At 34.3% G+C, this 16,352-nt stretch overlaps 1 protein-coding gene across 2 annotated transcripts in view; it reads right to left on the bottom strand.

Moving 5' to 3' along the window:
• Nucleotides 1-16,352, bottom strand: part of ATRNL1 (attractin like 1) — a 678,243-nt gene that overhangs the window by 436,460 nt on the left and 225,431 nt on the right. The window contains exons 22-23 of one of the 2 annotated variants that reach the window (XM_027112688.1): nucleotides 4,042-4,136; nucleotides 310-388 (exon numbers count right to left, since the gene is read on the bottom strand). In XM_027112688.1, the coding sequence (XP_026968489.1) occupies nucleotides 310-388; nucleotides 4,042-4,136 (174 nt within the window). Of the gene's footprint in view, nucleotides 1-309; nucleotides 389-4,041; nucleotides 4,137-12,666; nucleotides 12,809-16,352 lie in introns of those variants that run through there. The other variant, XM_027112689.1, reaches the window with a different exon arrangement.

Raw genomic sequence — 16,352 nt, 5'->3', positions numbered from 1 at the left:
TCTTAATTAAAATCACAGGAATTCATAACACTGTCATAAAAAAAATTGAGTAGTGTAAAATGTTGTTATCTACCTAATTTTAACTGAATTAGGGAGAAAGTTAACACTGTAATGAAGCTTTATTAATAATGCTACTTATTATTTTTACCTGAAACAGCAGGTATTATTATATGCATAATTATGGCATATAGTATATATATGCCATATAATATTTTTTAATTTCAATTATTTAAATTAACATAAAAGGTCATAGAACACCCTACGTATAGGAACAGAAGTGAAAGACACATGACAACAAAATTCTCTTACCTGTTGAACCAACTGACCATGTAATGTTGAGATTAAAGTTGTTTGATGCATTAATTGAAATATCCAAATTTTTGTTTGACTGCCAAGAAAGAAAATATTGTGGTTAAAAAAATCAAATTATACTAGATAGATATGTGTACTGTTTTAATTATGTCCATGCTATATTTCTCAAACTGTAAACATCATGTCAATACTCAAGAGAGAAAGTGTCGACGCCAATTACACTTTTTTAATGAAAAAATATAGGTGATAAATTCAAAGGTATATTTAAAGTTCCCATTTATCTTCCCTACTATGATCTGGCCATCCCTATGTAAGCCAGAGGCTGCTACAATTCAATATTTTAGCAATTGTGGCTTCGTATTAATCAAGTCAGGTTCATGAGGCAACAAAATGAGTTTATAAAGACTGTGCATCATTGAGTCAGGCGACCTGGGGTTCAAATCTTAGCTCTTTAATGTACATGCTGATTGATATAGGGAAGGTTACCTCTCCTTCCCGAAAATCAGTTTCCTTATCTCTGAAATGGGGATTTCATGACTTTCCTAAAGACTTTCTTGTGAACATTAAATAAGATTCTTCATCTTCTTCCTTACCAGGGGACTTCCTTCCACGAATCAAGAAGGCATGATTGCTGACCTCTGAGAAGGGGTTGATTTTTTTATTATTAATGGAGTGGTTCAAAAATAGTTGCTTTTCTACAAAAACAAAACATGGTAGAAACAATGTACCCCTAAGAAAACTTAAATCATTATTTTTATCTTGAAGTCACATCTTCATGATTGTGTGTGCCTTATTTTGGGTCAGGGAAATGTGAGAATAACTGGTATTATTGCTAGAAAGGTCACACAAAATTTGCAACTGATATAGGAAACTATAGAACTCTTCTTGAATTTTCAGTTCATCCTCTCAAGTTTAGGCATTACTGAAATATGTGGTACCATAACTAAAGCCCTATAAAATACATTTAAGGTCAAGGAAATATACTGGACTGGAAGAGGTAATACTGTGACTACCACAGTAAATGAAAAATTAGTCATTTAGAACATTATTGTTAGATGTGGATAAATTCAGCAAGATATTATACAAGAAACTACTCCAGAAATTGTTCACATGAAAGCATTGGCTGGAGATGATGTACAGCGGGTTAGAATTATATCTGTTTTCAAAATATAATAAATGCATAAATAATGTAGGTACCTATTTTTTTATTTTTTTGTAGGATAAGTAGGAAACCCAGACCAATAATCCATTTTAATTTCAGAAATTGTTCCAAGTTGAATTCCTCTTTAATTATAAATTGTATAAATATAATTATAAATTAGTTATAATGATGTTACAAGCATCCTTGCTGGCACTTCTCATGATAGTTTAGTGTCCTTCAGTTTCCAAAAACATGTGTCTGGGCTCTTGGCTTCAACTGAACAACACAGCAGAAAGTAAAACTGAAAGCTGTGACATTTGTGAGAATTCAAGTTTTTCTGGAAATTGAAGGAGGAGAGGATAGCCAAGAGAGAAGCAAACCAGAATTATGGCTAATCTGAGCCTATGTGTATGACATTATGGATCATATTGGAGAGAAGGATTACTCACACCCACATTGTGAGTCAGATATCCCACTTATATTAAATGTCTTATATCCTCAATGAACTCTATAAGTACCATTAAACATTCAAGAAGCCAAAGGTAAAGACTAAATTCTGATTCATGCTGCAACATGGATGAACATTGGAAACACTGAAACATTAGGCTAAGTGAAATAAGCCGAACACGGAAGTACAAATGTTGTATGATTACACATATGAGGTACCTGGAACACAGAAACTGATCGAGAATGACAGAGAAAGTAGAATAAAGGTTACCAGAGGCTGGGGGTAGGGGAGGAATAGGGAGTTATTGCTTAATGGATACAGAAATTCTATTTGGACTGATGAAAAATTTTGATGATGGATTGTGGTAATGGTTGCATAACACTGCAAATGTACTTAAATGTCACCAAATTGTATACCTAAAAATGGTTAAAATTATAAATTTTACTTTACGTATGTTTTACCACAATAAAAAAGAAGTCTACAGTGTTTACAAGGCACTTACTAAAACATTCTTATTATACAGAAAATGTAGTTTCTGACATTAATATGTCTTTATAAAAATACACACCATCAGTGAAGAGAGTATTATGCTTGTAAGAAGACATCCTCAAAAAGCCTTATTTAAAAGTCAAAACTTTAAATGTAGTCCCAAGAATGTAGGCATCCCTTAAAATCTAAGGAATAAGGAGTATTTCCCTATTTTGGGGAAAGAGGGCTCTTACTTTATTAGAAAATGAAAATTTAAATTATACTATTTTTTGGCAAGTTCAGTAAAATATTTTAGAGGAAAGAAGATAGCGAATGCCAGGATACATTTTGAGGTTTCACCTATTTGAAAAACTATTAAAATATATGATACAGATTTAGTAAGCTGGATTAATGTATACTAAGAATACAGCATTTGAGAAAGAGTGACATCAGCAAGATGGTGGTATAGGAAGTCCCAGCGCTCATCCCTGACAAAAAGAAAACAATTTAACAATGATAGATGGACCAAAACACTTTTTTGACAGGACCAAAATCCAGTTAAGAAGTTGCAGGACAAAAAAATGAATACAAAACTGAGAATAGCCACATTATAATGGGTAAAAAGAACAATGTCACTTTACCAAGGTCAGCACCTCCCCCAAGCCAGCACAGCTCAACATCAGAAAGATCAACTTGGCCAATGACTGCTCCCTCAGGGGAAAGAGAGAGTGTAGGATATATCCAACATGATTGTCCTTTAATTGTACTGCCCAAAGGACCTATTTCTGTCTCCACTATGACAGAGAGCACTGAGAGAACAAGCATGTGTGGACATCTGACATCAGCTAAGAGAAAACAAACAAAATGTGGGTGGCTCACTAGAGCCAACATGACTCAGAGAGATTGGGAGAAGGTGCACAACCCTGAGAACTTCTCCCCCAGAAGAAGTTGTTAAAGGGTACAAACTTGCAGAGTAGGTAAATCCTAGAGATCTAATGCACAATATAGTGATTATAGACAACAAATACTGTATCATAAACTTCAAAGTTGCTAAGAGACTAGATTTTAATTATTGCCCCTCAAAAATTACAATTATGTGACATGACAGAGGTGTTAGCTCATGCTATGTTTGTAATCATATTGTAATATATGCACATATTAAATCAGCATATTATACAGTTTAAACTTACACAATGCAATATGTCAATTACATCTCAATAAAAATATTTTTTTAAAACCTAGCATTCATATAACTCAGATAAAACAGTTGATTTAGAAAAAATATAATGAAAACATACTACTATGTAACAGTATATTTTTAAAAAAAGAAAATATATATAAGATAGCCTGTGTTTTGAAGCTTTGGGTTATATTTTCAAAAAGACTACTCCCAGTTTCAGAACGTAATTAAAAGCATAAACACTGTTGTAAGCCTGAAAAATAATAGAAATAATGCATAAATTGTAGGACTATTTACAAAATCTGAAATATCAAGCTCACAAATTCTGTGAATCACAAAGATAACTAGGTCTTACGAAAAGAAAAAATTAACAGGATTAGTCTTTCTACAAAAGCCCTACAGTGTGATAATTCTGAGAAGAGGTACAATTACAATGAAAGATGATGAAAAGCTGTATCCATTGATATTTTAAAAGTTAAATTATCTTCTCACCTGTTCTGGGTTTGCTATGAAGTTTATGGCAGTATGATGGCGATCATCTTCCTGTAATAAGCTGAATGTAAACTGATAATCAATCAAAAGGCTGTCTGTAGGGAAAAAAAATACAATCCTGATATGTACTTTTAAAAATTGACAAAAGTTAGGTGAATATATATTGCACATCAGATTTGAAAATTATTATCATTAATTCTTAGTGGCCTATTCAAGACTGGCAAACTATAAATCTTTGTTATCAAGCAACAAAAAGCAAAATATAGATATGAAAGTAGTCCTAACGCTTCAAAATTCTATTTATTACTTCTCTTGCTATTATAAAGGTTCTACAAACACTGTAGTCATTCTGGAAACTACACAAGAGAATAAAATAAAGTCATCCACAATCTTACAATCAGAGAAAAATACAGCTATCACTTTGGTGCATTTTATTCCAGTTATAATTCTGTAGATAGAAAGACAGGGAGACATTTTGGTATCCTAATTTCATAAAATCAAAATTCTTTGAAAACATGAATTTTAATAGCTAAATAATATTTCATCACATGCCATAATGCATTTACTTGGACCTATTATTGTAGTAATTTTTACTTTCAGCAGTTTTTAAATGACTCTGTGATAAGTATCATTCTACAAAAGTGACTCTTATTAACAATTGGTAAAAAGAATTCAGTGGTAAACATTTTTAAATTTTGTCCATGTATAATAATACTGAAACCAAGGTGAAACATTTAAATGTTATAGGTCATGAATAGCTTCACGTGTTGTGAGTGAAGTATCACTCATAATGTTAAACTGCCACCTTTTATGGATCAGAAAATAAAGGATCAGAAAATAAAGGAATTAAAACATAATTCTGAACCAGTTCATGTAGGTCAAATCTGAAAAAGCCTCCCAGAATAGAACAGAGATGAAAATCACTGAAGAGGAATATTAGACATACAAATTTTCAACATATGCAGGGAAAGTGTTATTAAAAGCAGACAATCATAACAAATTGAAAGGAGCACATATATGTTAAATATATGATAAAAAATCTGTTGAAGATTCAAACCTAAATGTTAAAAGGAAATGCCCTGCATAAAAGATAAAAAGATATTATTTGGCCATAAAGAAGAATGAAGTACTGATACCTGCTATAACATGGATGAACCTTGAAAACATTATGATAAATAAAAGAAGCCATCACAAAATCTACATATTCCATGATATCATTTATACGATATTTCAGAGTAGACAAATCTTTAAAGAGAGAAAAAAGGTTGCCCAAGGCTAGGGGAAAGGAGAATGAGGAGTGGCTGATAATATGTACTGGGTTTCTCTTAGGAGTGAGGAAAATGCTATAAATTAGATAGTGGTGATGTCTGCACAACCTTGTGAATATACTAAAAAAATCACTGAATGTACACTTTAAAAGAGTGAGACTTTAGGTATATGAATTATATCTCAATAAAGTTGTTATTAAAAAAATAGACATTCAGGCATATCCATATGGGCATGTGCACACATGCGCGTGCGCGCACACACACACACACACACACACATATTCATACAAACAAATTAGTTATTTAGAAAGCAAGATTAGGCAAGATGCTAGGTGATCTTGAGTAACAACATGTCAAAAGACAAGAAACTGAAGCAATATTTTATGAAATATATATACTCAACCATCCCGTCTACATAGAAAAACAACATAATGATAACTCCACATAAGCAAATGCCCTAAAATATAAGATCTACATACTCATCCTGAAAAAAAATTATTTATACAAATACTACAACTAAGAGACAAATACAGATATGGAAATAGCATAGCAAAAAGGTCTGTCAGTGAACAGATGACAGATTTCAAGTTAGAATAAAAGAAGAAAACAAAGTTAACTTTCTTATGTCTAAAATCAGATTGTTGACAAAGAAATATAACACAACTAAAAAGCTACTAAAATAATAAAAAATTTCAGTATGTGGCCAGATATAATGTAAAAATATAAATACCTACAGTTCTTATTTGGGGGCTATTTTAACACAAAAAACCCACACCACCTTAATTGCTATAACTATATAGTCAGCCCTAACATCTAAGATCTCCAGACCACTTTCAATGTATATCCTCTGCTTATAATAAAGCTGTCCTGAGAGTACAGAGTATTCGAGTCCTATAAGCCTTCTTGGAACTTGAACACAACGTAATTAATGCATAATTAAAGTACACGCAGAAATTGAAATCAAGAATGATGTCAAGAGAGATAACAGGCAGGTGAAAAAGTATTAAACGGATAGAAGATTAAATGGGCCGCACAGGATTTCAGTGCAAGGCAGCAACAAGGAGAGGTAAAATATTGCTTCAAAGGAGATGAAATTTTGCAGTGAGTAAAGAAAAGCGGTTATTTGTCAAACTCAAAGGAAGAAAGGTTGATACTATTTCTATGTCTAGATTCTAAGGGGTCGATACTGGGAAAGAAAAAACAGTCAACACTTCCCCCAAAGAAGAGTCACATTTCAGGATACAAGTTTCTGTTAAAGTAAGATAGTAGAGTTTCAAAAAGAGAGTAATAATATACTTGGTGGTTTAATTTAAAAAATAATAACATTTTTTAAAGGAAAGAAAGATTAATGCCCCAGAACCAAGAAGCATACTTAGCTCCCAGGTTCTTCTTTCTAAACACCATTCTCCAATATAAGGAACCATGGCTTCTTGGAAAAATGGTTGATTACAGGGCTAGGGCTGGAAAGTACAATATGAGTCTGAAACTTCTTATAGTGTCAGAAAATAAGGAAGTACTCAGAGAATGATAGAGTCTTGCCAAAACAACAAAGGAGACAATTTGAGGGAGTTCCCGATGGCCAAATCTAGAGCAATTTCAGCTGTAAAATAAATAACAATAGCAATTTATCATAAGCCACAATATGTGTGTGTGTATCTCCATGGGTCCGTACTGATAAACACAAATAAGTGAATAAACAAATAAATGAAGAAGAGACAGCTCTTCCTTATAGTTAATAAACTGTAGAGGAAACAGAAGAAATAACAGAATAGAAAATCACCATTTGGCAAGAACATCAATGTATGGTAAAAATAGTGGGTGATAGTATGGTGAGAAATAGGACATTTACACAATTTTAAAGAACTTCCCCATAATACACTCACTAAATACAATAAAAACAGTAACTTTAGAGTGGAAAAACTGGTAGACATTGTGCATTAACAAGCGACCAAAGACAACACCACCAATAATGGAACAAAATGATATCATATGCTTCCCGACAGGATGCACTGAGAAAAAACACACATCACTTCTGTGGTATCCTTACTAAAAATGCATAACCTGAATTTCATCATGAAAAAACATCAGACAAAACCAAATTGAGGGATATTCTATAAAATAACTGTCCAATACTTTCCAAGGGTCAAAGTCATAAAAAAATGTGCACATTTTTTGTAAATCTGAAATTATTTCACATGGAAAATTTTAAAAGAGCTTTTAAAAAAGCTGCCTATATGTCCTCAAGTTTCATTCATGTCATATATTACAGGATTTCCATTCAACCGTCAATGAACATTTAAGCTATTTCTACATCTTGACTCTATTAAACAGTGTGGCAATGAACACTGTAATGCTATTATCTCTTCAAGATCCTGATTTCAACTCTTTTGGATAAACATCCAGAATGATATTGCTGGAGCTCAGTGAAATAAAACAGTCACAGAAGGACAAATACTGCATAATTCTACTTATATGAGGTATCTAAAATAGTCAAGCCCATAAAATTAGAGAGTAGCAAGATGGTTGCCATGGGCTGAGAGGAGGGGAAAAACAGGAGTTGATAATCAACAGACATAAAGTCTCAATTATGCAAGGTGAATAAAAATTTGTTGAGGATAGATTTCATGTCAAAAATAAGATAATTTTTATTTGATTTTAAAACTGCCAATATGGAAAAAAACAATGAATAAAATTAATTTAAAGGTATGATATGTTGGTAGTTACAAGAGAACAGATGACATACCTAAAGATATTAAGGACAAATTAAAGAAAAATAATTCTGAGAAATATTTCCTTTGTCATGCGATGTTTGGAAAAGAAATAAATACACTAAAAGTGTATATTAGCTTCTTATTGCTGCTGTTACAAATTACCAGAAACTTAGTGGCTTAAAGCAACATGAATTTATTCTCTTATAGTTCTGTAAGTCTGAAATCCAAATGAGTCTTACAGGGTAAAACCAGTGTTAGGGGTGGTTCCTTCTGGAGGATATTCAAAAAGAATCCACTTCCTGCCTCTTCCAGCTTCTGAAGACCTCTCATTCTTTAGCTCATGACCCCTTCCTTCCTCTCTTTCCAACCTCTTCCTTCCATCATCACAGTTCCCACTACTGTAGTCAAATCTCCCTCTGTACCCTTTCAGAAGAATGCATGTAATTATACTGGGTCCACCAGAATAATCCAGGAAAATCTCATCTCAAAAATCTTTAATTGAATCATATCTGCAAATCCCCTTTTACCATTTATGGTAATATATTCACAAGTTTCAGGAATCAGGATGTGGACTTCTTTGGAGGGGGAGGCCATTATTCAGCCTACTACAGCGTCATTACATAGACAAAAGACTGGGAAAGTATCGGATACAATGTTACCAATAATTTTCTCTGGATAGAAGAATTTCAGTGATTTTTAATTTGTCTTTTTGTCTATTTCTTTTCTAGAATGAAACACACATTACTTCCATAACTGGGGCCAAAACGGGGGAAATTTGTTAAAAGAAGTGTTCAGAGAACTTTTTTCTTTTGATCCTTGATCTTTAATGTGTTTTTCACATGACTTACACTTACATGTTAAGAAATCAGATTTATATGGTTGTATATCTTTCCAGAAATGGCATATCTAATTCCTAATTCACTTATTTCTTAGGTATAGACAAATAAAAACATGTAAAATAATTAGTCTCTCTGCCTAGTCTTCTCTGGCTAGAGCAAACCAAGGGTGAAGTTCCAACATGCAACAGCAGACTTTTTTAGGTAGTTCAGTCAATACTGGACTAGCAGTCCTGGAGCAAAAAAAAAAAAAGTGGCTGCTATTCACCACAAAGAATTAATAACAAATTATATACAAAATCAAGCTCATGAATAAGACACAGACAGCATGTTAAAAGGAGTTTAGGGCTTCCCTGGTGGCGCAGTGGTTGAGAGTCTGCCTGCCGATGCAGGGGACACGGGTTCGTGCCCTGGTCCGGGAAGATCCCACATGCCACGGGGCGGCTGGGCCCGTGAGCCATGGCCGCTGAGCCTGCGCGTCCGGAGCCTGTGCTCCGCAACAGGAAAGGCCACAACAGTGAGAGGCCCGCATACCGCAAAAAAAAAAAAAAAGGAGTTTAAGCAAATAAAACATCATGAGAAAAGATTTTAACACGCACAAAATGTTTTAAAAGGTCAGATATTACAGCAAACTAATGATTAATTGCAAAGTGATGACTAAAAATTTATACATAGGAAAGACATTTTGAAAGAGAACTTGAACTATGAAGAAAGTTTCTGAGTACATTACATATGGGGGTGATGAAGAGCAAATGGTGAATATTTGTTTTACTCTTTTAACGAAAGCTATATAAAATAATGCATTTTTAAGAAAGTAGTAACCAGTGATCAAAACCATCAAACATATTGGAACTATCGATATATCTGAGGTCTAAGAAGGCAAACACGCCAGGATCACAAGTGAGTGAAATCAACCTTGACTTGTGTATGCTGTATCAATGCACTGTTCATACAAATTTCAGAAATTCTTAATTTGAATATTTTGAGGAAGGAACTAAGGCCTAATGATTTGCTTTTTTACCAGTGAATATTGTATTTTACTTTTATAGCATTATGCACAGTATTTAAGGAGAACTCAACTGTAATCTCCCATTTACCAACTGGGTTATCATATGTAGGTTAATTAACCTCAGTGAGATTCAATGGTACAATGAGGATAAAATTGCCTACCTCATAGGATTGCTCTGTGGGTTAAACATAATTGTGTTAGTATGTATTGGGCTTGACTGTCTCACAAAATAAAGGCATTCAATAAATATTATTTCACTTTCATTATTCACTATATTGGCTCTGAATTAATTCTAAAAGATTTCAAAAGTCAAACAGATTCTCATATGTGTATTTATATAGTTTTATATTTGTTCATAAATATATGAGTTCATGATCATGTATTCAGCCATCCTGAGGGGTGTGAAAAGGATGCATACAGACTTTGACAACAACGTCAAGAATTCAAATATGTTTTAAACAATGGCATATGTATAAGTACATGCATTTGCCAACTTAGACAATTGTTTGTTAAATGATAAAACTTATGCTAATATAAGTTCAAGTATACTCACAGTGTAAATGTATCACAGTCATATTTAAAATGTAGCTGCAGGCTCTATTTACAATAGCCAGGAGGTGGAAACAACCTAAGTGTCCATCATCGGATGAATGGATAAAGAACATGTGGCACATATATACAATGGAATATTACTCAGCCATAAAAAGAAACAAAATTGAGCTATTTGTAATGAGGTGGATGGACCTAGAGTCTGTCATACAGAGTGAAGTAAGAAAGAGAAAGACAAATACTGTACACTAACACATATATATGGAATTTAAGGGGAAAAAATGTCATGAAGAACCTAGGGGTAAGACAGGAATAAACACACAGACCTACTAGAGAATGGACTTGAGGATATGGGGAGGGGGAGGGTAAGCTGTGACAAAGTAAGAGAGTGGCATGGACATATATACACTACCAAAAGTAAAATAGATAGCTAGTGGGAAGCAGCCGCATAGCACAGGGAGATCAGCTCTGTGCTTTGTGACCACCTAGAGGGGTGGGATGGGGAGGGTGGGAGGGAGGGAGACACAAGAGGGAAGAGATATGGTAACATATGTATATGTATAACTGACTCACTTTGTTATAAAGCAGGAACTAACACACCATTGTAAAGCAATTATACTGCAATAAAGATTTTTAAAAAAAAGTTAATTGTTATAGTGGTTTTTTTTTTTAGTAGACTTGGAGGTTTGTGAACACGGTTAAAGGATAATAACAGTTAATCAAAAAGACTTCCATAAAATAAATAAATAAATGATAAATAAAATAAAACGTAGCTGCAGGAACAATGCCTCAGAAAATGAACTAAAATGATCCTTTCATGCTCTATTGCCCTCACCGAGCTGTGTGACATACTGCAAGCAGCCTGATTATTTTAAAATTAAAATTTAACATTTAACTCTCCTCTTAACATCCTTCAATGGCTTCTCTTTTTTCTTAAGATTTTTCTTAAGTCCTTACATGTCCTATAAAGTGCTACATGATTTGATCCTGCATATCTCACACACCTCATCCCCTAACCCCCTTTACCTAGTTGTGTGTGTTAAAGTATTAGTATATCATATGCCATGTTCTTTCCAGCCACTGACCTTTGTGCAAGCTGCCCCCGCTGATTCTACTCCTTCCCATACTCACACCATCACCACTCCACTAACCAAGTCATCTTTCACATCAAAGCTTCATTATTCTCTTGCTTCACCCACTTCTACTCCCGGGTCCACAAATTAGGTCAAGCTCTCTTGTAATCTCTTGTAATATAGTCCCAAAGCATCTATAATTCTCATTCAGAGTTCTTATGACAATCATATCTAGGTAACTATATAACGAGTTCAATATCTATCTTCCCTACAACTTTATAAGCTTCAATGGAGCAGAACATGTTTTGTTCTCTGTAATATCCCCAGAGTCCAACAAAGTAGTCAGTCAATAAACATATGTTGAATGAATAAACAAAAGTGAGTCAATTCCAATAACTGACAGTCTCTCCAAGCACTAACAGGATAATTCTTTTTTTTTATGATTAAGAACTTTATTTATTTTTTTTAACATCTTTATTGGGGTATAATTGCTTTACAATGGTGTGTTAGTTTCTGCTTTATAACAAAGTGAATCAGCTATACGTATACATATATCCCCATATCTCTTCCCTCTTGTGTCTCCCTCCCACCCTCCCTATCCCACCCCTCTAGGTGGTCACAAAGCACCGAGCTGATCTCCCTGTGCTATGCGGCTGCTTCCCACTAGCTATCTACCTTACGTTTGGTAGTGTATATATGTCCATGCCTCTCCCTCGCTTTGTCACAGCTTACCCTTCCCCCTCCCCATATCCTCAAGTCTGTTCTCCAGTAGGTCTGTGTCTTTATTCCCGTCTTACCTCTGGGTTCTTCATGACATTTATAATTCTTAAGTAAGTAAAACTTAAGGAGAAAAAAATATGTCATCCTTGTGCATTTTAAATGATAATATTAAATTGTTTTTCACATAATAAATATTCAATAAATACAGTATTTCCTTGCTTGCTGAACAGTACTATCCATGCTTACAATTATTAATTAAGAATTTCTATTGAACTTGAAACATTTAGAATAATTGCAAAGGCGAAATCTGTTGCAGGAATTTTGCAAGTGGAACACTTGCTAGATATAATATCACAGAAAAAGCACAGAACCTTTGTGATTAACCACACTCTGAATGACTCATTGTGCGGCCTAGGATATACACTTCAACCATGGAGTCTTACTTTTTTCATCAATGAATAAAAGAGGATGGACCATGATCACCAATGCCTCTATGTCAATGATTCTAATTTACGGGTTTTCACATAATATACCATGATCTCTTCAGAAGCCACCTTCCTTTGCTTCATAGTATCTCCAAGTAGCTAAACTTTCCATTATTCTGCAATGACATATGGAAAACTGCTTAAATTTTATTTGTAGCAAATGTTCCACAGGCTAAGTAGAAAAACAAAGATTGAAACTCATTTGTATTTAAATCAATGGCTGGTGCTTAAAGCTGTACTACTTTATGTAAATAAATTAAAAAATAATGTAAAGCAACTTTTACTTGATAACCTATAACATGATCTCCAAACATTTTTGGTCAAACACCCTATCAATAAAAATACTTGCCCATACAGCCACAATACATGTGTATTCATTCATTTGTTAATAATTTACATGTGTACTCCAGTATATATTTACTGAAAGCCTTCCTAGGAGCCACAGGCTTTTCTAAGTATAGGTTCCAACAACAGGAGGTCTTGGGTTCACAGATTTTCTTTCTAATGAGTAAAGAAAACCCACATTCAAGTTAACAAACAAGTGAGATAATTTCATTTCAGTGCATTAGGATGGAAAAAAAAAGTTACTGTAATACCTAAGGGACTCTATTTTAGGTAAGAGTTGACTATTAGTTAGAGATGGAGTATTTGAGGCAGAAAAATAGTAAATACAAAAGCCACAATCTAAGGTAAGGTCTGGGATATTTTAGAACAAGCAGATTAAGTCATTAAGAACTTTTATAAAAATACAATGACTGCCATATAAATTCCCAAATGTTCAGGAATCTAATCCTGAACTCCGTTTTGTTAATTGAGTCCTATACCAGAATAGGAACCAGTACAGTTAGAGTTACCCTAGGTATGAATATCTATCAGGTGGGAGTTTCTCACTAATCTTCCTTTTCACAATTTTACTGAATATTCTAAAAGTGCAGCATATAAAATAAACTTTAAGATAATTTATTCTATGCATACTCTTCAAAAAATTGAACTGAGGGCTTCCCTGGTGGCGCAGTGGTTGAGAGTTCGCCTGCCAATGCAGGGGACATGGGTTCGTGCCCCAGTCCGGGAGGGTCCCGCGTGCCGCGGAGCGGCTGGGCCCGTGAGCCAGGGCCGCTGAGCCTGTGCATCCGAAGCCTGTGCTCCGCAGCGGGAGGAGCCACAGCAGTGAGAGGCCCGCGTACCGCAAAAAAAAAAAAAAAAAAAAATTGAACTGAATGAATTCTAATTAGAACTGCATTAAATTTATATATCAATTTTTGTAAGCATATTTTCATATGAAGACTTCATTTGAGAAAATAGTTTAAATTTTTAATTATTTAGTCCCTGTTTTCATTCCTTTAACATGATGTTTTTACCTTATTCATATAAAAACAACTCTTAGGATAAATATAGTGCAAATTTTTGTTGCTCTAGTTTTATTACCTGTGGTTGAGAGTGAGTGGTATAGATCCAGAGGTGGGTATAGACCCAGGCTGCCTGGATTGAAACTGGCTTTGACATTTCCTAGCCATGTGATCTTATACAAATGAATTAAACTTTCTCTGCCTCTTTTCCCTCAAATTAAAACAATGGCAATAATAAGCATACCTTAAAAAACTAAAAATAGAACTACCATATGACCCAGCAATCCCACTACTGGGCAAGTACCCTGAAAAAAAACATAATTCAAAAAGAGTCACGTACCACAATGTTCACTGCAGCACTATTTACAATAGCCAGGACATGGAAGCAACCTAAATGTCCATTGACAGATGAATGGATAAAGAAGATGTGGCACATATATACAATGGAATATTACTCAGCTATAAAAAGGAATGAAATTGAGTTATCTGAAATGAGATGGATGGACCTGGAGCCTGTCACAGAGTGAAGCAAGTCAGAAAGAGAAAAACAAATACCGTATGCTAACGCATATATATGGAATCTAAAAAACGGTACTGATGAACCTAGTGGCAAGGTAGGAATAAAGACGCAGACATAGAGAACGAACTTGAGGATGCAGAGCGTGGGGAAGGGAAGCTGGGATGAAGTGAGAGAGTAGCACTGACATATATACGCTACCAAATGTAAAATGGATGGCTAGTGGGAAGCTGCTGCATAGCAGAGGATGATCAACTCGATGCTTTGTGATGACCTAGAGGGGTGGGATAGGGAGGGTGGGAGGGAGGCTCACGAGGGAGGGTATACGGGAATATATGTATACATATAGCCGATTCACTTTGTTGTACAGCAGAAACTAACACAACATTGTAAAGCAATTGTACTCCAATAAACATGAAAAAAAAATAACCATACCCTTCTCATTTGAGGATTAAACAAGCTAATAAATGTAAAAAGCTTAAAATAGCCTGGCACAATAAGTGCTCAATAAAGTTTAACTAGTATTATCACTATTTTAAAATCAGGTGGTTTTCCAGTTTTATTTAATAAATGATCCTAAATAATGAGCTATATATCTGTGGAAAAAAGTTGTTCACAATAGGAATATTATATATGCTATTACTCCTTTTATGTAAAATCGTTCTCAGGACATAAGTTATTTAAAAAGACATGCATTCAGCATGAAAAAGAGGCAATTCTCTTCCAAGGAGGAGCCACTCAGCAGTGGACCTGAAGAGGCTGCTGCCAGCAAGAGCAGCAGCTCCAAGAAAAAGAAAAAGCTCGGAAAGCTACCCCAGGGAAATGAGAACGGACATTTCCCTAGTACGGCATAACTTGCAGAGATATTTCCCAACCCATCCCCTATAGCCCAATAAAAATAAAAACAAATTCACAAGTAAAAAAAAGAAAAGAAAAGCACATTCAACATCTTCATACAAATAAGTAGCTATCAACCCTTGCTCAAGACAGATAAAGCGAGAAAAGTATGTTCAGGAGATGAGCTGCCACTCTGCCTCACAGCTGGGCATCTTTGCAGAGGGCACAGACAGCACAGCTCCACTTGGGAGCCCTGGTGGGAGGTTTTCAGACATTTTTGTTTTCCTCATTAAACTTTTTTTTGTTTTATTTAATTATTTTTACAGTGTGTTATGTTATTTACATAACCAGAATTATATAACACTTTTATTATAAGTATACAGTCAAATAAATTTTCATCTCTCTTCTAGGTTAATTCAGTAGCAATTTTTTTTCTCTCAGCTATTTTTTTTTTTTTTTTTGGCTTAGTTCCCAGACCAGGGATTGAACCTGTGCCCCCTGAAGTGGAAGTACAGAGTCTTAACCACTGGACCACCAGGGAAGTCCCTCTCTCAGTTATTTTTAACTTTTTCATAATTGTGCTGTATTGTCCTTCATTTTGTAATATGCTAAAATATTAAATAATTCTGAAATAAACATTTTAAAACACTAGAATATAAGCTTCATAAAATGTAATAAGAACACATGGATCAAAGAATAAGATTAAAATGTCAACCATGTGATTCATTTATGTTTTGTCAGATAATCTTCAATCCATCACGTCTTCAATTTGTGAAATATAAGAATTTAGATTTTCTGTGTTGATCAAGGTCACTTCTGCTCTATTTGCAGATGAACCAGCCAGACCCTATTTAAATTGCTATTTATATTTATTAGTTAAAAAGTCACATAAACCATTAAAGTACAGTATATTTCATTTAAAAGGGGAGAACCTTTTAGAATAGTTAAACTAAATATAAG

The sequence above is a fragment of the Aethalodelphis obliquidens genome, unplaced genomic scaffold, assembly GCF_003676395.1.
Source record: "Aethalodelphis obliquidens isolate GAN/ISIS:26980383/991018 unplaced genomic scaffold, ASM367639v1 scaffold11, whole genome shotgun sequence".
NCBI lineage: Eukaryota > Metazoa > Chordata > Mammalia > Artiodactyla > Delphinidae > Aethalodelphis > Aethalodelphis obliquidens.
Note: the sequence above shows the minus strand (reverse complement) of the source record. Positions and strands in the feature narration are given on the sequence as shown.